The 24,446-nt window shown below is 45.8% G+C and overlaps 11 protein-coding genes across 11 annotated transcripts; 6 read left to right on the forward strand and 5 right to left on the reverse strand.

The window, feature by feature from the left end:
* Positions 1–292: 292 nt before the first annotated feature.
* Positions 293–1,393, reverse strand: SAMD00019534_032560 (hypothetical protein; the record flags this gene model as incomplete). The annotated part of the gene is made up of 1 exon (XM_012901389.1): positions 293–1,393. One exon carries the CDS (start codon positions 1,391–1,393, stop codon positions 293–295), a length of 1,101 nt encoding a protein of 366 aa, XP_012756843.1.
* Positions 1,394–1,442: 49 nt separating this feature from the next.
* SAMD00019534_032570 (hypothetical protein) lies at positions 1,443–2,564 on the reverse strand (the record flags this gene model as incomplete). Its single annotated transcript, XM_012901390.1, has 1 exon — positions 1,443–2,564. The coding sequence occupies one exon, from the start codon at positions 2,562–2,564 to the stop codon at positions 1,443–1,445; it is 1,122 nt and encodes a 373-aa protein (XP_012756844.1).
* Positions 2,565–3,013: 449 nt separating this feature from the next.
* SAMD00019534_032580 (hypothetical protein) lies at positions 3,014–5,772 on the reverse strand (the record flags this gene model as incomplete). Its single annotated transcript, XM_012901391.1, has 3 exons — positions 3,014–5,041; positions 5,142–5,386; positions 5,472–5,772. The coding sequence occupies 3 exons, from the start codon at positions 5,770–5,772 to the stop codon at positions 3,014–3,016; spliced, it is 2,574 nt and encodes an 857-aa protein (XP_012756845.1).
* Positions 5,773–7,123: 1,351 nt separating this feature from the next.
* On the forward strand, positions 7,124–7,759 carry SAMD00019534_032590 (hypothetical protein; the record flags this gene model as incomplete). The annotated part of the gene is made up of 1 exon (XM_012901392.1): positions 7,124–7,759. The coding sequence occupies one exon, from the start codon at positions 7,124–7,126 to the stop codon at positions 7,757–7,759; it is 636 nt and encodes a 211-aa protein (XP_012756846.1).
* Positions 7,760–8,156: 397 nt separating this feature from the next.
* Positions 8,157–9,473, forward strand: SAMD00019534_032600 (hypothetical protein; the record flags this gene model as incomplete). Its single annotated transcript, XM_012901393.1, has 1 exon — positions 8,157–9,473. One exon carries the CDS (start codon positions 8,157–8,159, stop codon positions 9,471–9,473), a length of 1,317 nt encoding a protein of 438 aa, XP_012756847.1.
* Positions 9,474–9,686: 213 nt separating this feature from the next.
* SAMD00019534_032610 (hypothetical protein) lies at positions 9,687–10,763 on the reverse strand (the record flags this gene model as incomplete). Its single annotated transcript, XM_012901394.1, has 2 exons — positions 9,687–9,765; positions 9,850–10,763. 2 exons carry the CDS (start codon positions 10,761–10,763, stop codon positions 9,687–9,689), a joined length of 993 nt encoding a protein of 330 aa, XP_012756848.1.
* Positions 10,764–11,611: 848 nt separating this feature from the next.
* Positions 11,612–12,917, forward strand: SAMD00019534_032620 (hypothetical protein; the record flags this gene model as incomplete). The annotated part of the gene is made up of 3 exons (XM_012901395.1): positions 11,612–11,759; positions 11,922–12,430; positions 12,504–12,917. The coding sequence occupies 3 exons, from the start codon at positions 11,612–11,614 to the stop codon at positions 12,915–12,917; spliced, it is 1,071 nt and encodes a 356-aa protein (XP_012756849.1).
* Positions 12,918–13,710: 793 nt separating this feature from the next.
* Positions 13,711–15,719, forward strand: SAMD00019534_032630 (hypothetical protein; the record flags this gene model as incomplete). Its single annotated transcript, XM_012901396.1, has 4 exons — positions 13,711–14,340; positions 14,419–14,493; positions 14,580–14,790; positions 14,878–15,719. 4 exons carry the CDS (start codon positions 13,711–13,713, stop codon positions 15,717–15,719), a joined length of 1,758 nt encoding a protein of 585 aa, XP_012756850.1.
* Positions 15,720–16,729: 1,010 nt separating this feature from the next.
* On the forward strand, positions 16,730–17,128 carry SAMD00019534_032640 (hypothetical protein; the record flags this gene model as incomplete). The annotated part of the gene is made up of 1 exon (XM_012901397.1): positions 16,730–17,128. One exon carries the CDS (start codon positions 16,730–16,732, stop codon positions 17,126–17,128), a length of 399 nt encoding a protein of 132 aa, XP_012756851.1.
* A 264-nt stretch (positions 17,129–17,392) lies between these two features.
* SAMD00019534_032650 (hypothetical protein) lies at positions 17,393–18,545 on the forward strand (the record flags this gene model as incomplete). Its single annotated transcript, XM_012901398.1, has 5 exons — positions 17,393–17,398; positions 17,473–17,577; positions 17,645–17,701; positions 17,766–17,949; positions 18,034–18,545. Coding segments are annotated over 5 exons (864 nt in total), but the record flags the coding sequence as incomplete, so codon positions are not given.
* A 262-nt stretch (positions 18,546–18,807) lies between these two features.
* Positions 18,808–24,101, reverse strand: SAMD00019534_032660 (hypothetical protein; the record flags this gene model as incomplete). Its single annotated transcript, XM_012901399.1, has 3 exons — positions 18,808–23,310; positions 23,387–23,677; positions 23,757–24,101. The coding sequence occupies 3 exons, from the start codon at positions 24,099–24,101 to the stop codon at positions 18,808–18,810; spliced, it is 5,139 nt and encodes a 1,712-aa protein (XP_012756853.1).
* Between the last annotated feature and the right edge of the window lie 345 nt (positions 24,102–24,446).

The following is a 24,446-nucleotide window of genomic DNA, read 5'->3' on the forward strand; positions in this document are numbered from 1 at the left end:
ATGGTTCTCACCAATGTTCGATTAGTCAACACATGAACTATTACACCTCGATCACCAATGCTGTTCATTATGTAAGTGTGATTGAGTGATCCAAGGATTGGTGTGATCAAGTGATGGGTTGTGTTGTGATTGTGTGATTAATGATTGAGTGATCGAGTGATCAAGAGATTGAAATGATCAAGTGATTAGATTGATTCGAGAGTTATTTGTTGTTGAAGCGGGTGATTGAATAGTCAGGGAGGGACAAACTTCGAAGTATAATATTTTTTGATCATTATTATTATTATCCATTTTATTTCTTTCTGGATTGTTTACTTGGACGAGGATTTGAGCTGGACGATCGACGCTTGAGGGTATTGTTTTGCTGCGCCCTTTGATCCTTGTACTGCGCTATGAATGATTGAATTCCTGGATTGGACTGGTATGTCTTAAGATTGTGAATGGACCTCAAATCCAGTACTCCACCATTGTCAATCAGATGACGCAACATTGGTATGTCATTATTTCCAATTGCTTCCTTAATGTTGATTGGACCTGCCATAAGCTGTGCACTTGTATCATCATCAACATGATTGAGTAGCCACACCAATGATCCAATTTGGCCAGTGTTGATGGCCTTGTTGAACAACTCCTCCACCTCTTCATAATTCTCTACTGGCTCCACTTCCCAGAGATAAGCCAACAGCTCGACATGGCCAAGACTAACAGCAGTACTGTGATGTTTGATCAAATGGATCTTGCTGCCTTTGTGCGAGTAGATGTGCTTGACCATGTCAACCTGTCCCCACTTAATGGCTTGCTCGACCACCACAGAGAATGGAATGACTGTGATTGGACCATCTGCTCCATTATTAAGTTGCTTATTGAACAAACTGGGCATGTTGGCCATGACGATATCCAATAGACCACAGTCGCCACGCCTTGCCAACAGTTCAATGATTGATTTCTTGGGGATCAATCCTTTCTTGGCAAACATCTTGATCGCCTCGGAATTTCCAAATGTAATGAGAGTGTAATTGAGTAACTTTCTCATTCGCTTAAGATTGGGAAGTGGGATTTGATTGAGAAGTGAACTAAGTATGTCCATGCGGCCATTGATCAACGCACATTGTACCAGTGGCTCCAGTGATGTATCAAGCTTGAGTAGCGTGGGTTTGAACTTGAGTATGTACTCAATGTGGTTGATGTCCAGAACTAGATTGTTCAACACCTGCTCCTTTGTGAATATCTTTATCTCATCAGAGAGCAGGAACCTGAGCACCCCAATCGGGCAGTGGAGTGCCTTGGGGTCGTCATGGCCCATACCGGCCTGCACCACCTTACATTGGTTCAACATAAGGATGACCTCTATGCTGCTGACCCAGTTGTCGGCCTTGATGAATGAGTTGAACATCTCACTGCCAAAGTAACTGTTTTTGTCTAAGGCCTCCCCGCCTGCCTCCTCAGTGTTCTCCACGATGTTTAAAATGCGAGCAAAAAATGGAAACGACCTGCTTGATGGTGCCATGCTTGATGACCATTTCAATCAACTTTGCAGTGTCACTTTGTATGGTGGAAGTTCTTGCCCATTGTCGTCGGTGGATGAAGAAGTATTGGAGCATAGCACAGTCTCCAGTCTTGATGTATTCGCGCATGATGTACTCGCCAAGCTTGTCAAAGTGTTGCGACCAATCGATAAGGATCTCGCTCAATTTGATGAAGACCAATCGTTGATCAGGTCCAATGTCCACATGTTGTGTGCCCGGACACACATACATCTTCCACGCATCATTGAAGGATTCAAGTATCATCCTTGCCTGATCATTCAATTCCTCATCCTCGGGAATGATTCGTTCAAAGTGCGCCAGTTGATCAGCTGGTGTGACACTTTGTGGGTGCATCCAATCACTCGAGACTTGCGCCCAAAACAGTTTCTTGCCATCCTTGAAGAGGAGTTTATCGATCAATTGCTGATCACCTTGGGCAATCAAGAGATCCGGGTGATGTGGTGCACGGGCTTTGATCTTGTCGATGAGTACTTGTGGAAAGTTGGCGGGATCCAGGATAAATCGGATTGCCGAGGGAGATGCACTGAACACCCAGTACCAAGAGTAGTTGCGTGTCCAGAGCACGCTATTGTCAAACAATCCCGAGTCCATAAGGTACTTGAGCATCTTGAATGTTTTATCACATGATAGTGCGGCATCCTCCAGTCGCTGAGGGTCCCTGTCAAAGGTTACAGGAACAGTCTGGTGCAACAGGGTTTGCACAACAATCATGTTATCACTTTTGATCGCCTCAGCATATGCCTCTGTCTTTATAAAGAATGATTGATAGCGAGTGTAGACGGCCATGAATGTGTCCCTATCAATGTCCTTGGCGGCGCAGACGTCAAATGCTGAGTCAAAGGTGAAGTTTAGGGGATGTCCTTGTTGCATGCGGTAGCGTAGCAGACCCCAATGTTTGTGACGAATGATTGATGATGCGTCACGCCAGTGATCCATCTTTGTTCGCAGGCCATTGTCCGGGTCATTGATGTGTATTCTTAACTGTTTGTACAACGACTTGCTCTTGAATGCATTCATTATAGTCCTTATCAATGTACGATTTGTAAGAACATGCATGATAACTCCACGATCATTGATATAATGTTGAGATGACTTTGACATTGTCGTTGTCGTTGTCGTTGTGGTTGGCATCATCAATGTAATATCATTGTTATTATTACTATTAATATTTATATTATTATATGTCATGGAAATATATACTTATACTTATATGTATATTGGTGTGGAAACAAATAATAAGACGAATGACAAAAGGTGTGGAATTAATCATTCGTGTGATTGTGATGATCAACGGGTGTGAGGGGGACTGGAATAATTAATAACTTTTCATATTAATAAATATAATTAAGTTATTTACTTGAGGTGGAAGTACGTTTGTAAATCATGGACACAACACACAATCAAGCAGGGAATTGGAATAGTTCCAATCAATCACGAATGGTTTGACTAACTTAACTTAACCTTAGTTAAGTTGGACACAGGTATGTATTTATAACATTGACCAGATTCTTAACTTTGACATTGGCATTGCTCAATGATGTCTGCTTCTGAGCCAGTAGGAGTGTGAGTTTGGTGGACGATCGGTTCTGTGCGGACAAGGGCTCGAGTGACCGACTGGTAAAATAGGGATGGGATGTGTATCGTGTAAAGATTGGCAGCTGTGACAGGGCGTTGATGATGAAGCTGACCCTCGTATGATGTCTGAGCACGCCACTGGACGGTGTCCTTGGATGCAACAGTCGTCGCCACTGATCCAAGCTGCTCTTGAGCAGGTCCAGCTGAATGTACAATGCTATCATCAACTCCTTCTTGTTCATAATGAATTGGAATGATGATAATGATGTTGCCGACGTTGATGAAGTTGATGTTGATGATGATGCTGATGAGATTGTTGACTTGGGCGAGAGTGAGCCAGAGGTGTATTGCTTGCGAGGTGATGTTGTTGGCGTGCTGTTGGTGCTGCTGTTGCTACTACTGCTGCCACTGTCGCCACCACCACCCATGCTACCACTTATGCTCATTCCAATGCTGCTGCCAATACTACTGCTTCCACCAAAGCTACCGTTGATCTCGCCCATGCTGTCGGCCACTGAGGACGATGACTCGTATCGATGCAGTGCCTTGGTCAACCGATTTAGGACTCGGGCAATGGTCACCAGATCCTCTGATGCCGCCTTCTGATTGACCAGCATCAACTCGACCTCCTTGCACACAGCGTCAATCAATGAGTAGCCATCATACACCTCTTTGTACAGGTGAGTGGGGCGGCAGTGCTGCGCCTCAAACTCGATGATGGGCATCCACAGAAGGGCCAATGACTCCACGTGTCGACACAGGCGACGCAGCACCTTGGCGAGCTGAGAGAGTTTGCTGTTGGCCTGCTCGCTTTCCACGTCAAGGTCGCCCGCAATGTTGCCAGCGACGGACCGCAGGTCGCGGTCCAGGTAGCGACCCAGCATGTGCAGGCGTGCTGTCAGGTCCTGAAGGGCCTCCTCGCCAAAGGGAGGAGAGTCGGGTGCTGTAGTATCCAGGATGGCAACGGGCGCCAGACATTCCTGGGCGGCCAGTCTTAGCTCGGGCGCCAGTGCCTCAGATGACAAGTCCTCGATCATCATGTCGGACAGCAAACCGACCATTTGGATCATGTCGCGAGGGCATTCATCATCGATGTGATGTGCCATTGACACAATGTGCTTGGAAATTATGCTGAGCTTGGCTTCCACCGACAACTTGAGCTTGAATCGTCGACGATCGATGTTTGAGTCGATGCAGGACTCGGTGTGGGGTGGGGCTGCCGCCGCGCCCTGCTGCTGATTACTGAAGCGTTGACAATTGTGCAGGAACTGGATCATCAATGACAACTGGTTGTGATAGATGTACTTGTCGTAGTTGAATGGTTCGCGGATGTGGCTGTCCTTGAGCAAGTTGGAGTTGAGGTATATGTTAGAGAGACGCTGTGTGCTGGCCAGACACTGGCGGACCAGCAGTCTGGCGATGGCCATGTCGATTGCCTCGGCCTTGATGGACTTGTAGTGCGCGGGCCATGCGCCGCCGCTTGCGTCCTCATCGATGGCGACGGCCGTGTCGTAGAAGATGTGGTTTGATTGGCCGACCGACTCGGTATGTTTGAATGTGAGCGGGTCGCGACTGAAGCACGTCCTGTAGTTGTTGAGAAGCTGGATGATTACACTTCGAGATCGATGTTTATACTTGTTGGTACTATTGTTGTTGTTATCAGATGTGCGCAGTGATGATGAGGATGAAGTTGAGCGCAGGGATGGCGAGGATGATGTTGAGCGAAGTGATGGTGAAGCTGAGGCTGAGGCTGAGGCTGACATTGTTGGCGAAGGCGTTGATGAGACCATGGATATCTCATCCTCAGACCTCTGGTGTTGTACTTGTTGTGGTAGTTGTTGTTGATGTGCCAGACTCTCAGCCTCACTCAATGGGAATATCAATGGTGTGAATAGTTCTGCAACTGATGTGAGTGATGTCTAATTGATTGATCGTGTGCGTGTGAGTAGTTTGTTTGGTCCATGGACCATGGTCCAGGACCAGGTCCATGGCATCCATGACCTAGGGTACAATACTTACATTGGTATCCATACTGAATCGGAGGATAAAGGCAAAGAGATGTTCGAGTGCTGAATAGGAGTCGCGTGGTAAACTGCATAGGAGTGTTCTGATCACAAACAGATTGAGATTCTCATTGGTCCTGATGGCCATACTCATTATCAACATCTGGAATGTATTCCTATCGATTATATCACTTCGTCTCAATAATGTCTTTAGTATATTGACTACAAGATATGGATTGTTATCCAACTTTGCAAAGTCATCTGTGATTGATCAGGTGATTGTGAGTGTGTGAGTGTGTGAATGGCTGGGCTGGGGCGAGGAATCCCAGGACTAGGTCCAACTTACTTTGTTCGATAATCTTGTCAATTGTGACCTGTTGTTGTTGTTTGATTGTGGATGATGTGTCGACGAGTAGGATTCCACCAAGGTCTTTGGCTGCCTTGGTCTCAAGGTATTGTGTACAAGCGATTATCTGTGTCAATGTTATATTTGCCGGTTGCTGCTGTTGTTGTTGAGAGAATGTGTGAGCCTCGGACAATGATGGACTGAGATTCTCCGCGGACAATGCCTTATTTGGTGTTTGCTGGCCTGACGATGATGATGATGATGTTGTCGACTTTGTCGAATGATAAAGTCTGTGTATCATCTTATCTCCTCTCTCTCTCTCTGTATCTCTCTATCTCTCGCAAATAGTATATCAAACTGTTTGTTTGTTAGTTTGTTTGTTTGTTAGCACACTGTTGCAATGTCACCTTTAGGTTAACAATAGGATTCTCATGATGACAACAGATGAGGGGACCTCAGAGGCCCTTTTGTTGCAATGATGGTGAATTTTGATAATTTTGGAGGTATTTTTGATGGTGTGTTTGTTGCTAAATTAGGCCATCATGGGGTACCCCCCTTGATATCTGGGCGGGATCAGATCTACGCTTAGACCTCACAGTACGAATGATCATTCGTGCATCCCTCCTATCCTACCTCTCAGAGTACTCCTAATCGTTAAAATATATTAACAAACTAGTTTGCAAATATATTTTGAGGATTTGGACATGGACATGATCTTTGAAGTTCATGGTATGTCTGAGATACTATCAAAGAAGCGTCGATTCAACCTCAGTATTCTTATGAAATAAATCTTATTTCCAGAAGGATTTAGGCCATGTACCCTGTATCTTATCTCTGGAACATAATAGAATAATATTTATCTATATTCAAAATAAATGTTGAATCAATCAACTCACCCTTTATTTGATAATTGGGTGGCAATCCCTCCTTTGACTTAAAGTAGAGGTAGGTGTAGCTGATGACCCTATTAATCTACATTTACCCCAACGACCAGTCAACACAAGCATTGTGATTGGTGTAAGTGTGGGTGTGTGATGATGAAATTAGAGATCAAAGTGGTAGAGGGGGCACAAAGCCAGCGTAGTGGCTACCAATTCTATTTCGTTGTAGGACATCAATTATACACCCTCTAGAGGTACAGACCTATACTATAATACCTTTAACAAACTGTTGTTGAGGTGGTAACCTTATGGATACCAGAAAGTCAATGGTAGGTATTGAGAGAGAGTGATCACTGGATTAACAATAACAACGAGTATGATCAACTTTCCAACACACAACATAAATATTAAAGGAAGTATACACCTTCTATGGTTTGTATTGACTGTTTTGTTTAAAGGTTTGGGTAGGATGGTTTGGTTGTTTGAATACATGGTAGTGGTTGGCTGTATACGATGTGGATGATTGTTGGTTGGTTATGATTTATTGATTGAGTTCCATTTGTTACACAAGTGTATAATAATAAATATTATATTATATTCTTATCCTATAATAAACAAATAATAATAATACAACAATAATATATAAATATATTCCATACTTTATCATAATCAATCAAATAAAATAGAATGAAGATTGAAGAGAGACATGTTTGGGAGGAGAAGGTCGCTGAGATGTTGAGAAAAGCTGGAGATCATCAGAATATTTACTCAATGGATGTTGATGGATTAAAGATTAATATACATCCGAATGTATATTCTCCATTCTACTTCCCAGAGTCAGCTTGGTACTCTAGACAATTGTTACAATTGGTTAAACCTGGAGACCGATTCCTAGAGGTTGGCATTGGCAGTGGTATCACCACTGTCTACATGTCAAGAGCTGGTGCCAAGACAACTGGAGTTGACATTAACCCCGATGCAGTAGAGACCACCAAACTCAACTTGAGCCAGAACAACCTATCTGGACTTGTATTAGAGAGTGATGTATTCAATGCCTTGCCTGAGGGTAGCAAATTCGAGTGGATTTACTGGAACCATCCATGGCAGAACAACCCCAATGTGATCAAGGAGTTGCAAACGGAGAAGACCTTGGACCCAGGCTACCAACTACTATCAAGATACATCAAAGAGTCGGAGAGATACTTGTCAGAGACCGGAAGGATTGTGATTGGTACCAGCAACTGTAGCAACTTACAAGAAGTCAATTCTTTGGCTCAGAATCTTGGATATTCCACCAAGAGACTACTACGAGGTAGTGAGGAGCTTGCTGACAATGTTATGGAGAAATACTATATCATGGAATTCATCAAGAACAAGAAAGAAGAGAGTGGAAATATGAGTGTCTAGATCATCATATTATTACCAAGACTTACACCAAACTTGGTAAATTGAAATTTCAAAACTTGTATGATTCTGATTAGATTAAAATATTATCCCAAGTGATCAAAAACAGATTGATACTATTCAATCACAATCAGACTTTATTGATTGATTAGTGGATTTAGTATAATTGATGGAATTGAACTGTTAATTGAAATAAGATAAGATATCTCCATGGATAAGTATAGACCAGTGATGATAATTGTCTTGGAACAATGCCAAAAGTGTATTTTTTTTCAAGTTTGTGTCATTGATCAAAAAAAACACTCAAGTCGACAAAAGTTCAAGAACACACGAATGTTCTCATCATTCATTCAATCACCAATCACTGTACACATAACTTATATATAAACAACAACAAACAATGAATAGATTAGTTGTACAGGGTGGCCAAGAATGGGGCACAAAACTGATCCATCACAGAAAGATCATGCAGGCAGAGATGCGAAACAACTTAAAGCGACTTGCATTCTTGGCCGAGGAGCGTCATGTTCAGTACAAGAACGAGTTCATCGAGGACCGTCGCAAGAGAATCGAAGCCAACCACGCAAAGATGGCCGCAGAGAAGGCTCACATCAAGGTGGCACGCGAGCAGCAGAAGAAGTCGATGTTCTTGATTGACATGGGTTTCGAGAAGGCCCGTCAAGAGCAGGCCGCGCAGAAGCTGGAGCGTAAGCGTCTGGCCAAGTTGAAGCAGCAGAAGATCAGAGAGATCCAGACAAAGGCGCGTCGCGAGTGGCTCGTCGAGATGAACGACAAGTGCATGGCGTGGAACAAGTCGCCCAACGAGATGCAGTTTGCCCAGTACCGTCTGTTTGACAAGACCATCCTCAACCGTCTGCCGCGCGATCGCAACCTGGTGCTGGACCGCCACGACGACATTCAAGAGGCCGTCATGGAGTTTGAGGACGGCAAGAAGGTCGACTTTGAGGCACAGCTCGCCACGCTTAAGCAGCAGCTCAAGACAGAGGGCGTCGACGTCGAAAACATCAACAACGTCTACGATCCCAACCTGAAACACGACACGCCATCATTCAGCAAGCACTTTGTCAGACCACCCTTGACGCCCAAGGAGAAGGAAGAGCAAGACAAGCAGGCACGTCTTGCCGCCCTCGAGAATGGCGAAGAACTGGCGGCCGCCGAGGACGAGCTCAAGGTGGACGAGGACAACGAGGACAACGAGAACAATGAGGACGATATTAACGAAGAGGATGAGTTTGGCGCACCAATCAACAAGAAGGGCACCAAGGTGCAGGCAGCTGACGAGACAGTGATTAGAAACGACGTTGGCGAGGACGTCCTGACGAGCAGCAGAAAGGCCAAGCCAATCATGGACGCCATCCAGCTCGACAAGGCCGCTGACGAGCTGACCGACGCTGAGCTGGCACAGCTCGAGAAGGAGTTCCTGCAGGAGTTGCAGGATCTGCCCACAGCCGGCATGATCAACGTGTTGGAGCAGGAGCTGCAGGAGCGATTCACTGTGCCACGCAAGGAGCAGGAGAAGGACGTTGCCAGCCAACTGCTGTCCGCCAAACAGACCACCATCTTGGCATCCAAGTTCGACGAGATTGTCAACATCAAGGCACAAGAAGATACAGTCGATGAGGACCTGGAGCACGACGAGGATCATGATGAGGACCAACACGAGGATGAGGACCATCACAACAACAACAAGAACTAAAATCCCTGTTCCCAATAATAAACCAAAGGACCGTACATTGATAGCGAACTTGATGGTTAGATAGAGGTGAGGGTAAGGGCGAGGGCAAGGGCAAGGATAAGGAGTGAGGGTGAGGTCTACGATTGATAATCAATCGATCGCATCCCCTTTATTACACACGCGCGTCCAAGGATCAATATCCAAGGTTAACAATCAATCAATCGATCAATCAATTTACTTGGTCCTCATTGGGATGAACTTCCTCTTTGATACACTTGCCTTGTTTCCACTGGAGTTGGACTTGCTTCCGCCACTGTTCGAGTTGGATAGTCAATCATTCATGTTAGTGCACCTGGACTAGTCTTGAATGAACAAGTATATGGAGAATGTAACTTACATTGCTGCAAGAACGGCAGAGGCCACCATAACAATGGCGATCAGACCAACGCCAAAGGTGTAGGTCGAGTTCATTTCAGAGGCCTGTGTGGTGAAGCTGATGTAACCAAGGAGTACCAAGAGACAGAGTGAAATGATCATGAGGACGGATGAGGCGGCTGGTGATGTCAGCAGCTGGAACACAGATGAGCTAGAATCTGATGATTTGCTGATGAATCTCTTGAGTTCGGACGACGTGTTGACTGATGACTCGAGCAGTTTCTCCTCCTCGCGCTGCTTGGCAAGCTTGATCTCTGCAAGCTGCTTGGCAGTGAGAACCTGTCTCTTCTTTTGCAAGGCCTGCTGGTTGGCCTTGGGCTTGTCCTTGTCGTCGACACCGGCGACGGTTGCCTCGCGCTGGGCTGATGTGTCCTCATCGACACCCAGAACTGAGATGAATGAATCGCCAGAGAATCTCTTGGTGGGCTGCACAGTGAAGGCGGCCTTTTGTGAAGCGGCAGCATTCTTCTTCTTGTCGTGGTCGCCTGACTCATTCTTTGATGATGATGTATCTGGTACACTCTTTGTCTCTGTCTCTGTCTTCTTGTTTGATTTGGCGGTTGGTGTAGTGGTGACTGGCTTCGTAGCGCTTGTTGTAGTTGTAGATGTTGTTGAGGCGGAAGGTGTCGAGGATGTTTGTTTGGCTGTGATTGTGGATACTGGTGCAGGTGTTGGGACTGGAGTGGCGACAACTGGTGCAGAGGTAGTAGTAGTTGTAGTATTGGTAGCAGGGGTAGTAGACTTCTTTGATGTGGCAGTACCCTTGGATGGAGCTGCAGCAGCCACTGGAGCAGTTTGTTCACCATTGCCAAAGTCGACAGCCTCAGTCACTTCGAATGTCTTTGGCTTTGAATTCTGTTTCTTCTTTCCAGTCATTGTTTATTATATTATATTATATGTATATTGTATATATGTAAGTATTAGTATATAAATGATTAAACAATAACAATCATCGATGATGCAGTAACCCCCAACATCCACAATGCAGTGCATCTTCAAAGTCAAACTCTGACTTTGTGTTGACCTCTTTGTTTGTTTGAGTTCGTCATGAAACACACTCTCATCAAAGCTTTGCAAAGGGGTTTATATGTTGTTTGTAAGTTTGAGAACTTCGCAAACATTTATAACTTCAACTATTACAATACAAATAATAATAACTTAATTAAGTAATCACCTATTGAATTGTTCAATCAAAATTGATCATTAACCAATCAACCAACCTGGTGTTGTCAATCAATCAAACCAGTCAAGTTATGTGCCAGGTGATTGATCTCGGAAGTTCAAGATATGTCAATGAAAACACTGGTGTCTGGTCTTTGATTTTTTTTAGTTGGACGCCAGACCTGGGCATCTTGAACCAGGACTTGACGGGATTCATTCATCCACAAGCACTCACCACACAACAAACACTCACATTGATAATAAAGAATTTAATTATGAAAAAACAAATAATCGAGTCGAACGCTCCTTCACCAGTTCTTATCCATCATCCCAGTGACATTTTGGTCATCTCCACTCACCCACTCTCATTCACCAACCCCTTACCACACACGACAATATTGTTGAGCGCACTCAGAAACAACTGACAGGCCTGTCTGACACACTACTGCTATCCCAATCCAATCCCTTTGTTTTTTGATTTATTTGTATTCAGAACACTCCTCTTATTTAAACATTATATCTATTTATCTATCTATCTATCTATATACATTATTGTCAAAGATATGGGTCTATTCAGCAGAAGAGTACATGGTGGAATGTTCACCTTCAACAAGGATGATGGATACTTGGAGGCTTTGCTCAGAGGTTTCAGAAAGGGTATCCTCACCGCTGCAGACTACTCCAACTTGCGTCAATGTGACAACCTCGAAGGTATGACTACCGCGTCCAAGATTGATTGAATGTTTTAATGATTGAATGATTGAATGAGTGATTGATCACTAACCGACTCTCTACATCACTCACACATACACTCTTGAATGCAAACTCAATACTTGATATCTCGATTGATAATGAAATGACGAATAATAACAGATATGAAGCTACATCTCAGCCAAACAGATTATGGCGATTTCCTCGCTGGAGAGCCATCACCTCTTCACACGACCACAATCGCCGAGAAGGCTACACAGAAGTTGGTCGACGAGTTCATGCACATCCGTAACCAGGCCGTCGAGCCATTGTCGACCTTTTTGGACTACATCTGCTACGGCTACATGATTGACAACGTCGTCCTGTTGATCACTGGCACGTTGCACGAGCGCGACGTCACCGAGCTGGTGGAGAAGTGCCACCCTCTCGGCCTGTTCAAGTCGATGGCCACACTGTCCGTCGTGCACAGCGTTGCCGACCTGTACAACTCGGTGCTCATTGATACTCCACTGGCGCCATACATTCAGAACTGTCTCAGCGAGGAGGACCTCGATGAGATGAACATTGAGATCATCAGAAACACCTTGTACAAGGCATACTTGGAGGACTTTTATGACTACGTCAACGAGCTCGGTGGTCAGACCTCTCTCATCATGAACGACATCCTCAAGGTATGTTTTAGGATATTGAAGACACAAGTGTTCTTGCAAGTCCTAGCAACTAACTAACTTAACTTATTCACAGTTTGAGGCTGACAGAAGATCGATCAACATCACTATTAACTCTTTTGGAGCGACAGAGCTGACCAAGGACGACCGTGAGAAGTTGTACCCAGGCATTGGCCTGCTCTACCCAGAGGGCACTGCCAAGCTGAGCAAGGCTGAGGACTCGGACAGTGTTCGTCAGATTTTGGAGGTCTACAGCTCATACAGATCATTCTTTGCCGATGGCGTCAACGCCGAGTCGTCGCTGGAGGACTCGTTCTTCAAGCACGAGGTTCAGCTGAACCGCATGGCCTTTGAGGACCAGTACGGATACGGTGTCTTTTACGCCTACGTTAGATTGAGAGAGCAGGAGATCAGAAATATCGTTTGGATTGCAGAGTGCATCAGTCAGGACATGAAGCAGAAGATTGATCAGTTCATTCCAATCTTCTAAATTGTTCTAAATTTAGTTTGTTAGAATAGTTAGTAGTAGTAGTAGCAAGTAGTAGTAGTAGAAGAAGAAACCAGAGTCAGTCAGTCAGTCTTGTAGTAGAGGAACCGAGTGTCCAATGGGTCGCATGCGTGCGTGCGCAGTAGTAATAATACCAAGCTAGCAAGCAAGCCAGCCATCCAATCAATAATCATATAAACTAAAGAGGAGCTGCTGTCCATCCATCCATCAATCAATCAATCAATCAATCCATCAATTTATCTCACCTTAACCTCCTCCACCCTCACTAATCACACACAAATAACAGACAGTGTCTTATGAGAATGATTAATAATAGTGATTATCTCTCCTCTAGTCTCATTTTAGCATCACACGTCACCCTGTGTGTGTCTTAATGTACCACCCACAACCTCTGGACCAATCATCAATGATCGATTGTTTGAGTGAGTGGTGTTGGGTGATCTCATCAGAGTGGGTGAGTGACGAAACACTGTTGTGCCCCAAAATATCACATCGATCGATGTGATCACGCTGGTACCTTCCTGTAGGAGTTGATGAATCGTCTAATGTGCAAATAAACTTGGTCATTCAATCACACATTCATTCATATATTCACTCATTCATTCCATTTAGATTCAAATACTCAATCATCAACACTTCTCACTCACTCCATCACTCAATCACTTAATCACTGCCACTGCACTCACTCGACTTTTAATCACTTAATCATTCACTCTCGACAATCACAAGATAATAGATAAAAGTTAGAAATATAGTTGAATACAGAGAAAGAGATATGGGAGGAGAGATGTTGGACATTGATACATTTATATTCGATATGCAAAAGGATATTGCGAGGATGACAAAGGAGTTGGAAGTCGCCAATGATTCCTGTGTGGCATCCGAAGCCAGAGTACATTTGGATGGCGCGACGCCATCTTCTACATCTACTTCATCATCACGTCCAAGATTTGGAAGTGTAAAAGGATTGGACAGCAGTTTACCATTTCTGGAGCAGGCCATTGGAGATGGTGCCGATACCAACAGCAATAACAACAATGTATTGCTAGAGTTCCTGTCACAATTAAACGAAGGATCCAACAGCATTAGACTTAAAACCAAGTCAGCGCTTGCCCAAAACAACTTTAACCAGTGGGCAGTCTCTGGAAATAACGTCAGTACTGTCAATCCATCCCAACAACAAAATACAACAAACAGTGGATTGAATGGAATCAATCCAGAACTGTACAATACTGTTTCGGCAATGTATGGAAATGACGTTGTCAATGTATTTGCAGAGTGGCGAGCGTTGATAGATGAGGAGATCACAGAAATATATACTTTGGTCAAGGACCTGAAGAAACAATGCTGCAACACTTGGAATTCCAGACCATCAAGTGCCAGCGATACTATATATCCTCCATATGTATGTTTATTATATTGTCCTGCCTCCAGGAGGATGTCTAACTAGTTTGTTAACTCATCTCTCTTCAATCATAAATAGCTTGCCAGCAGGATTAAATGTCCAGAACTATATATGCACAACAATACCTTTACCAATATATTACAGTTAAAGAATGTAAGTAATGGTGTTGGACAGACAATATGCGAGAAGTTTGGTACTGATCCCCATCACCTTTCCAGGACCTGATCAATATTATCCAGGATATTGAACCAACCAAACCTCATCCAAATCAATCACAACAACCTATTATACATTTACCAACTCCACCATTATCCAAAGCATGCTCACATCCAGACCTGAGTGCTCATATGTCCAATGGATCACTGTCCAAGGCATATTCGCAACCAGACCTGCCTGGAATTTTGGGTCTGAAGGGTAGTAGTAGTGGCGGAGGTGTCAGTGCCAATATTAGTAATTATAATGGAATGTCATCACCCACCAGCAAGCTATCAAGAGTCAGTTCACAACCACAATCACTACTTCACTCAATGTCATCAGTACCGACTGCCTCAACGTCAAAGATGGGCTTGGAGAGCGCATCATCATCAACCTGCCAATCCAAATCTACAACACCAGTGTCATTGTCGCCAGCCGACTCACCTGTAAATGCCAGAAGATCAAGTCCAGAGAGACGACAACTTAGAATGACAGTGGAGACACCCGATACAAAACCAAGCATCATTATCAATAAGGCTAATGGCCGAGCCAAGCTGGACCTGTCACCGACCAAGGTCACTACCAACATCTTTGACATCAAACCTCTCTCTGTACTCGGACCCAAGAGCACGCCACCCAGGAGTAGCAGTTGTAGTAGCATTATCAGCAGTAGCAACAGCAGCCAGAGTAGTAACAGCAGAGGATTGTCGTTGAAGAACCCAGAGGAGATGGAGGGAGTTGTTCGAACATGGATACAGAAGGTGCTAAAGTGCGAGTTGAAGGATCTTGGATCGCATTTGCCCAACGCCTCACCTTTGGGTCACCACCTACGCTCTGGAGTGATTCTATGCCAACTGATCAATGCATTGACCGAACCCAATCGCATACGGAAGATCAATCATACACCAATCGCTTTCCAACAGATTGAGAACATTGACAACTTCCTCAAAGCAGCCACGGCACTCGGTGTGGACAAGCGCGAGACATTCTTCTCAACAGATTTATCCAACCTGTCCAACATGAACATGGTCATGTCTACTATATATTCATTGGCTCGAGCTACCAATCATTTGGATGAACTAAGGACTATAGCGGCTGCCACTTCTGGGGTTACTCCTTCATCGATGAACTTAATAACAGTTCTTCAACAGGCGGCTACAGCAGGTCAACAACCTCAGGCATGAAGAGTAGATCAAGTTGATTGAAGGATATTATTAAATATAACAAACCTTGTACATGACTACTATGGTCCACATTGGGCCATTCGCTTCCCTTCCTTTCTCCCTCACACACTTGATGACGTACATGCATTGGCTACTTGTCGCCACACTCACACCTTCACATATGTCTAGACAAGTCGCGGGGTGGCAATGGGTTGGACAAATCTAGATTCCTTTGAAAGACAAGAATGTAGATTACTTATGACATTATAATATAATATATTTTATCAAGTTATAACATACTTATATATATATATTATAAACAAAGATGAAACATCATTATAGTCTTGTATTATTTGTTATGTTGATGTCAATGATGTTGTTGACTACATTTGCGAATGGATGTAATGGAGAAGTAGGAGAATCAAATGGAAAGCATCCAACATATAATTGTGCAATAGTTAAATGTTCTCATAGATATACACTAGATAATTGTCCTGGATTGTTCATTGCCAAGAATGAATCAAAAGGTCTATGTTGTGACCAGTGCATCCTACGTACAAGCGGAAATCAACAACTTGACTATCAATGACCCAACATACCAACCTGGTCGAAACGAATAAATATATAATCTATTAATATATATCACCTTGATCCCTACCTATAGCACCTACTAAAGGACTTACTATAGTCCCTTCATTTGTTGTCTTTAGGAGGTATGTAAATGAGGGCTTGTCTCTTAGAATAGGCCTACTAATGATCTATTACAGGAGAAAGACAAGACAAAGACAAGGAGAACGAGTGAGATTATTATAAATTCCGGAAGTGTGAAGCTCACATTCGTGATATTTGCAGGGACTAAATGATGATTTTGATTGGATTGAGACCCATCTGGAACCTACCATGTCCTAACTTAATGGGCACGTCCCATCATATGTCGATCATTGACAACGACCAAGTCCAAAGATTTAAATAGTTATTTTCAAATACTAACATCCTAAATCAATCAATCAATCAATCAAATATACTTAACAATGAAGTCCTTCCAAATAATCTGCGCATTCCTCTTTGTCACTATCGCTTTTGCCGCCGCAACCAAGAGCGCCTACTTTGTCTTCTCCGATAAACGCAATGAGTTTACCATCAAGTTGTGCGATCCAGTGCTGATTGCCCACGCCCGTGGTCTTGCCAACGGAACCATCACCGACCACAAGCACATCATGGGAACGATTGTCACGGAGCCCATCTGGTACAATCCACAGTGGAACTTCTACATGAACCCAACCACCATCTCCTTCTTTGACTCCGCCACCGAGGTCTGTGATGCTTCCATCTCCATCACCGAGGGCCACCTTGCTGAGGTCGGTGGCTCATTCCTCCCGGACAACGTTTGGTGCCCATGGAAGTCATTCATCGTCCGTGAGAAGATCTAAATGCAGTTCTGTCGTCCAATGTGACACTCTCTTTACCCTCAGTCATCCTATGTGACTCATTAATAAATATTCATTGCACTTCTAATGGAGGCAATTTCTCCATACACTTGATTTATACCTATTCTGTCTCTTCAATTTGGGAAGTGTTTGAAAGAGTGAACATCAAAGTTTGTTTTGATTGATTGATTCATTTCAATTACAAACATCACTACCTTGTACAAATAATTAAACAAATACATTCTCATATATACATACATACATACAATGAGTGTACGTACAACTGTTGAGCAACAGGTATCATTTATCAATACCTAACAAGGATCAATTCAATCTACCAAACATAGATCAAGTCAATCCCACAACCTGTAGAGCTAAAGGCTGGCAAGGCCAAGTTGGAGAACAAGATGTTGGTTTCTGATACAAGGAAGGGTACACTAAAGTTCAGTATAGTATGTATAGATCAATCCAAGTGACTCATCAACCCTTAATAACTTACTTTATAATCCATCCCAACAGCAAGATGAACTCATCCTCGTACAATGGTTCATTAGAGGAGAGAAGAACGCAGAAGATGTATGTTTAGACAAGTGTTATTTTGAAAGAATTACAATGAATACTGATCAACCAATCAATGTAGGAATACTATATCGTTCCTGGTGAGCTAGTTTTCAAGAAGATCACTGCCTGCAAGGATGGCAGAATGTACTATCTCTATCTCAATACATCAGACACCAAAGAGTTCTTCTGGTTCCAAGAGGAGAACCCAGATGATGATGTAAAGATTGAAAAGTCTATCGATCTGATAGTCAAGTATAACCCTGGTAGAGAATCGCCATCTCCTCTGCAACTCTTTAAAAGTCTAGCAAGCGCATCCTACTTACCCTTCATCAATCCATAACCAACAGATGAAATCACTGAACCAACTCCAGCTACTCCAACACCTGTAACTACAACAACGACAACGACACCAGCCACTACACAACCAACTTCATCTCAATCTCGACCATCTGGAACAAGCAGCACCAATCCACAAGCTGGCATGTCAGAGTTCTACAACTTCCTTTCAAACTACAAGCCAGCTGCCAAGAGCAAGCTGACTCTGTTGGGAGTGTTGTCACCAGAGAACCTGGCGCCACTCATGAAGAACGAGGAGATACAGAAGGAACTCGCTGAGTACTTGCCCGAGAGCAACAGGAGCAGCTCAGACATCATGCACCTGCTTCACACTCCACAGTTTGCCCAGGCAATCGAGCAACTCAACTATGCCATCCACGAGGGACATGGCAGCGACATTGTTGCACAGCTTGGATGCGAGCCATCGATGGCCGCATTGTCTGGCGTCGAGGGATTCCTCAATTGTCTACAAGAAGGTGTTGACAAGCAAAAGAAGGCAAAGGATACGCAGCAGCAACCAAAGTGAACTGAGTTGGCCTAGCAATCCCTCTTCTGTTATCCTTTGGAGAATACACATACAATCATTCGAATGACAACAACATAATCACCATGGCTATTGTATTTGATTTGTAAGTCCATTTATTTAGTACATGTTCTAGTTGTTTGGAAGGTAGTAATGTTATGTGGCAGTGTTGCTACGACAATGTCAAAGACTTCATCCTGCTCGCAATTGCAAGGCAGGGCAGCGCAGCGACAGATGAGTCCTGGGTCCTACTCCGACACACCTACTTCTTGTTGTTGGTGTTGTTGTTGTAGGGAGCATAGCTTGGGCTGGTGGGGCTATACGAGGGACTGGTCGGGCTGTATGAAGGGCTGGTTGGACTATACGATGGGCTGGTTGGGCTGTATGATGGACTGGTCGGACTGTACGACGGACTAGTTGGGCTATACGATGGACTAGTCGGGCTGTACGATGGACTTGTCGGACTATACGATGGACTGGTTGGGCTGTACGATGGACTAGTCGGGCTGTACGATGGGCTTGTTGGGCTGTACGATGGACTGGTCGGACTGTACGATGGGCTTGTCGGACTGTACGATGGACTAGTCGGACTGTAGTATGGTGACGTTGGGGAATAGCTTGGGCTAGTTGGTGAATAGCTTGGGCTAGTCGGTGAGTAGCTTGGGCTAGTCGGCGAATAGCTTGGACTGGTTGGTGAGTAGCTTGGGCTAGTTGGCGAGTAGCTTGGACTCGTTGGTGAGTAGCTTGGGCTGGTTGGTGAGTATGTGGGTGAGGCTGGGAAATAGGAGTACGATGATGAGCCTCTGTTGGCTGGAGAGTAGCCCGGTGAGAAGTCTCCTCTGTAGGTCTCGTTGAATGGCGAGAAAGGAGCATCCGATGGGCTGAATGGATGATGGTATGGGGTGCTTCCACCATCGTGCGAGGGAGTCTGTGCGCCTGGGGCGTCGTTGTAGCCAATCATGGCGTTGGACTCTGGCATGGCGATGGAGTGGGCGTTCTTGATCATGTCTGAGTTGAGGAACACCTCGAAGCTTCCCGTTCCCAATGGTGGCAGCTGACCGAGAATGATGTTCTCAGTCACACCCTTCACCTCATCGGTCTCGGAGAACATGGCAGCGTCCATGAGAATCTCGACAGTCTCCTCGAAGGAACAACGCATCAAGGCACCGGACTCGACACGGTTGATACCGTGTCTGGTGATGGCCATCAGATGGCCACGGTAGGTCATGACGTCAGCAAGGATGGCCAAATGGCGGTAGTTGACGTAGGAACCGTCGAAGGAAATGACCGCTCTCAGCTCCTTCAGCAAGGCATTACGCACGGCCTCGATACCGAGCACCTGGATGATCTCAATGATGTCGTTGGACACTGTTCTGGAGAAGTCCACGTCTGGGTGGCTCATCACCTCGAGCAGGTTGACTCCATCGGTATCCAGCACCCACTCCTTCTCCTTGTCGAAAGATCCATTGTCGTTGACCTTGATGATGTTGTCTTGACGCATGAACACCTTCTTGATGCCGGGTACACCACAGAGCACCATCTCACTGAGCATCTTGGCCTCAATACGACGCAGGAAGGTGTCGTCGTCGTCATTCTCGCTGTTCTTCATGTCCTCATCGATCGTACGAATACGGATGATAAGCTTGGGCGAGTTATCATCACTGATGACACAGTCCAGCTTTCCAAAGTCACGCTTGATACACTGGGCAATGTCGGAGAGGTGCAGCCTCTTGTCGGTGATCATCTCTTTGTCCAGCTCGATACGGAGCATCCATGGCGACAGGTTCTCCTCGCGCACATCCTCAAGGGCGTAGTGGAGCTTGACGTATTCCAAGTCCTCCTTGATGATGGTGGTCTGGGGATCGGGGTCGTAGTAGATCTCTGTGGCAGCTGTCACGGTCTCCATGACTGTGTACTCAAGCTGACTCTGCACCGCTTTGGCCAGCTCACTGTCTCTGGAGAGCTCGGGTCTGAGGTAGATAGAGAGTGAGGGGGTCTTCACCTTCTTGGCCAAGTTGATAATCTCCTTGAGACGAGGCACACCGAGTGTGACGTTCTTTGAAGACACACCAGCATAATGGAATGTGTTCAGTGTCATCTGTGTGGCAGGCTCTCCGATGGACTGGGCTGCAAGGGCACCCACCATCTCACCTGGGTTGGCGAGGGCCAGCATGAACTTGCTCTCGATCTCACCGCACAGCCAGCTGAAGGCCTTCTCGTTCAGACGGTAGTCATTCATGACACGCTTCGAAGCGAGAGTGCTGCGGAGCAGCATGCTAAACAGCAGTGTGGCGTTCTGATGAGTCTCGTTCCAGGCCTTGTTGTAGTTGGCATCCTCGTCGTTGGTCTCGAGATGTGGGATGATCTTTAGACGGCTGGCTAGACGCTCGATCGCTGTGACGACCGTGGCTGGGTTCAGGTCACTGATCCTCCTGTGGTCGATGCCAAAGAATCTCTGTGCGTTGGTGAGCAGACGAGCAAGGTTGACTGGCAATGGCCAGGTGGCCTCACCACTTGGGATGATCTCTGTGCGCAGCAGGTGGCGGTCGGACTCGAGTCTCTTGTACTCGCGGTCCAACGCCTCTCTGATGGTGGGGTCGTTGCGGATCTCCTCCACAATGAGTGGGTCGATCCAGCCATCGCCATAGTCGGAGCGATCGATCTGGTGTCTGTACATGCGGGCAAAGGCGTTGTTGTCGACCTTGAGTGTGTCGATAGTCTGGTTCTCAAAGGACGTGCCGTCCAGACCGTCCTCACCGTAGGCGAATTGAATGACGTCGCCCAGCGAGTTACGCACTGTGGCGTCGTACTTGACCGAGACATCCTCCATGGCCTTGACCAGACGACGCTGGATGTAACCAGTCTCTGAGGTCTTGACGGCTGTATCGATGAGACCCTCTCTACCTCCCATAGCGTGGAAGAAGAACTCCTGGGGAGTCAGTCCTCTCAGATAGGAGTTCTCGACGAAACCTCTACTCTCTGGTCCGTTGTCGTCCTTTGTGAAGTGAGGCAACGTGCGATGCTGGAAACCAAAGGGCACACGCTTACCCTCCACGTTCTGCTGACCGACACAGGCCATCATCTGCGAGATGTTAATGAACGATCCCTTGGAACCGGCATTGACCATTGCCTTGACATTGTTGGACTCGGACAACGACTTCTGGGCGTTGGTACCGGCGTCATCTCTGGCTGTGTTGAGCACACGATTGACCTCCTTCTCGAACGAGTCGAGCATGGAACGTCCGGGCTGCGTCTCAAACTGGTTGGACTGCGCCTTGATGATCAGCTCCTTCACCTGCGACTTGGCCGATGTGATAGAGTTCTGCACCTTGACCATTGTGGCCGCATCGGCAATCGTGTCACCGATACCCACGGTGAAACCGTGGTTGATGAGCCAATGGTTGACGACGGTCTGTGTCTGGTCGATGAAGAGACGTGTGGCCTCGTGTCCGTGCTCGGTCCACGTGACGTGGATGATTGATCCGTTGGTGTTACCCAGCGATCTCTTGTCGAGGATACCAGCCATGAGCTCACCACGGTCGATGATGACCATCGTGTCCGAGGCGTACTCTGACGTGTCCTTCTCCTTCTCTTTGTCACTGTATGTAGAGCACGGGCGCACCAAGTTGATGTTGGGGATGATGAGCGAGAACAGTTGTTTGCCGGTCCACATCTTCTTGGGCTTGAGGATGGCGGGCGCGGGGATCTTGCCATCCCAGGTTGGCAGCCACATCAGGATGTTCATCATGAGGTCACGCTCTACCAGTGTGTCTCTCTTGGTGAACAGACGACTGGCGAGCAGACTGTCCTGCACGATACCCATGACGGGACGGTTACCCTGTGGCGAGACGATGCAGCGAGGCACCATCATGATCTCAATGACCTCGGCACGAGTCTCCACGGTCTGTGGCACGTGGAGGTTCATCTCGTCACCGTCAAAGTCGGCGTTGTATGGTGTGGTTACAGAGAGGTTGAGACGGAACGTGGAGTACGGCATAACCTTGATACGATGACCCATCATAGACATCTTGTGAAGCGATGGTTGACGATTGAAAATGACCACGTCACCATCTTGAACGTGTCTCTCCACCTTGTAGCCGCACTCGAGATGCATGTCGCTGACCTTCTTGAGGAAACGCAGGTCGAAACGCTGGCCATCCTCACGGATGATGTACTTGGCACCTGGATGTTCGTTGGGGCCGTTGCGGATCAGCTCACGCATGCGGTCGATGTTGAATGGCGTCACTGTCTCGGGGTAGGTGAGGTTGAGTGCGATAGAGCGAGGCACACCCACCTGGTCAATGGAGAGGTTGGGGTCGGCAGTAATGACTGTTCTTGCGGAGAAGTCCACACGCTTGCCCATGAGGTTACCTCTGATTCTGCCCTCCTTGCCCTTTAGACGCTGGCGGAGCGTCTTGAGCGGACGGCCAGAACGTTGCTGTGCCTGTGGCAGACCTGGCAGCTCGTTGTCGACATAGGTGGCAACGTGGAACTGGAGGAACTGTGTGGCCTCTGTGATGATGTGAGCGGGCGCACCGTTCTTCTCCTGCTTCTTGAGCTCCTTGTTTGCCTTGACAATGTCTGCCAGCTTGTAGGTCAGATCGTCCTCTCCTCTAGAGGCTGTGTCCATCATAATGGATGGGCGAACTGGAGGTGGTGGCACTGGCAACACTGTCACCACCATCCAATCGGGTCTTGCCCACTCTGGGTTGAGTCCCATCGCCTTGCAGTCTTCATCTTTGATTCTCTTTAGTATGTTGTGAACCTGTGGAGTGTATGAATCAATGTTAGTAATTGTGATTGATTGATTGAATGATCACGTCATGTGTGAACAAACATACTCTCTCTGCAGACAGAATCGACTTCTTCTCGACAGACTCGTCCTGGACCTCTTTGAACTCGACGATGAACTTCAACTCCTCCTTGGTAATCTTTGGCTGGAGGTTTCCACAACCGCCCTGCTTCTGCTTCTTCTCTTTCTCGCGCAGCTCCTCCTCAGTCTTTGACAGATCGTCCTCCTTATCCTCGGCGGCCAATGCGCAGACCTTCTTTGTTTTACAAATATCGACCACAGCACCCAGTCGTCTCTTTGGATTCTTGATCTTTAGCGCCTGTCTAAAATGTACATCGTCCTATATATATATCATCCAATCATGAATGAATGTTAGTATGTTTAAATGATTGATCGATCACATGATGAATGAGACTTACAGTATCGACCAACAACTTGGAACAGTGGAAACAAACACATCTGAGAATCTTCAAGACTGTGTCGATGAATCCAATGTGAAAGACTGGCTTGGCCAGCTCGATGTGACCGAAATGACCTGGACACTCGGCCATCGTACCAGAGCACGTTGCACACTTCTGTGACTTGTCCACTGTGCCCATCCTAGGGTCGACCAGTCCACCGGGCTTTGGTTTGCCATTCTCGTAGTTGTTTGGATGTTCGACCAGTACGACTGACATCTCACGGATGTCATCAGGACTGAGGATACCGAACTGGACCTTTTTGACCTTTCTAACTTCGGCAGTTGAGTTCTGGAAGGATGCCATATTATTGTTGTTGTTTTTTTTGGTATATGTTTTTGTTTGTGTTTATAAATATATATGTATGTATGTCTATTTATGTATTTATGTGTTTATGTAATGTATGAGATTGTGATTGTGTGTGATGGTGATGGTAAAGTGATAATATGATACTATAGTATTTATGTTAAGATTCGGTATTTGGGGGAGAGATAGAGCATCAATGTGCACTGATGTTTAGAATTGGAATGTGTTAGATGAGGTGATTGTGATTGTGATTGTGATGTGATGGTGATGGTAAAAGTGAGATATATATAACTAATGATTAAGAGATATTAAAGAAAAGTGTATATATATGTATATGAATGAAAG

Source organism: Acytostelium subglobosum, assembly GCF_000787575.1.
Source record: "Acytostelium subglobosum LB1 DNA, scaffold: scaffold5, whole genome shotgun sequence".
Classification (NCBI taxonomy): domain Eukaryota; phylum Evosea; class Eumycetozoa; order Acytosteliales; family Acytosteliaceae; genus Acytostelium; species Acytostelium subglobosum.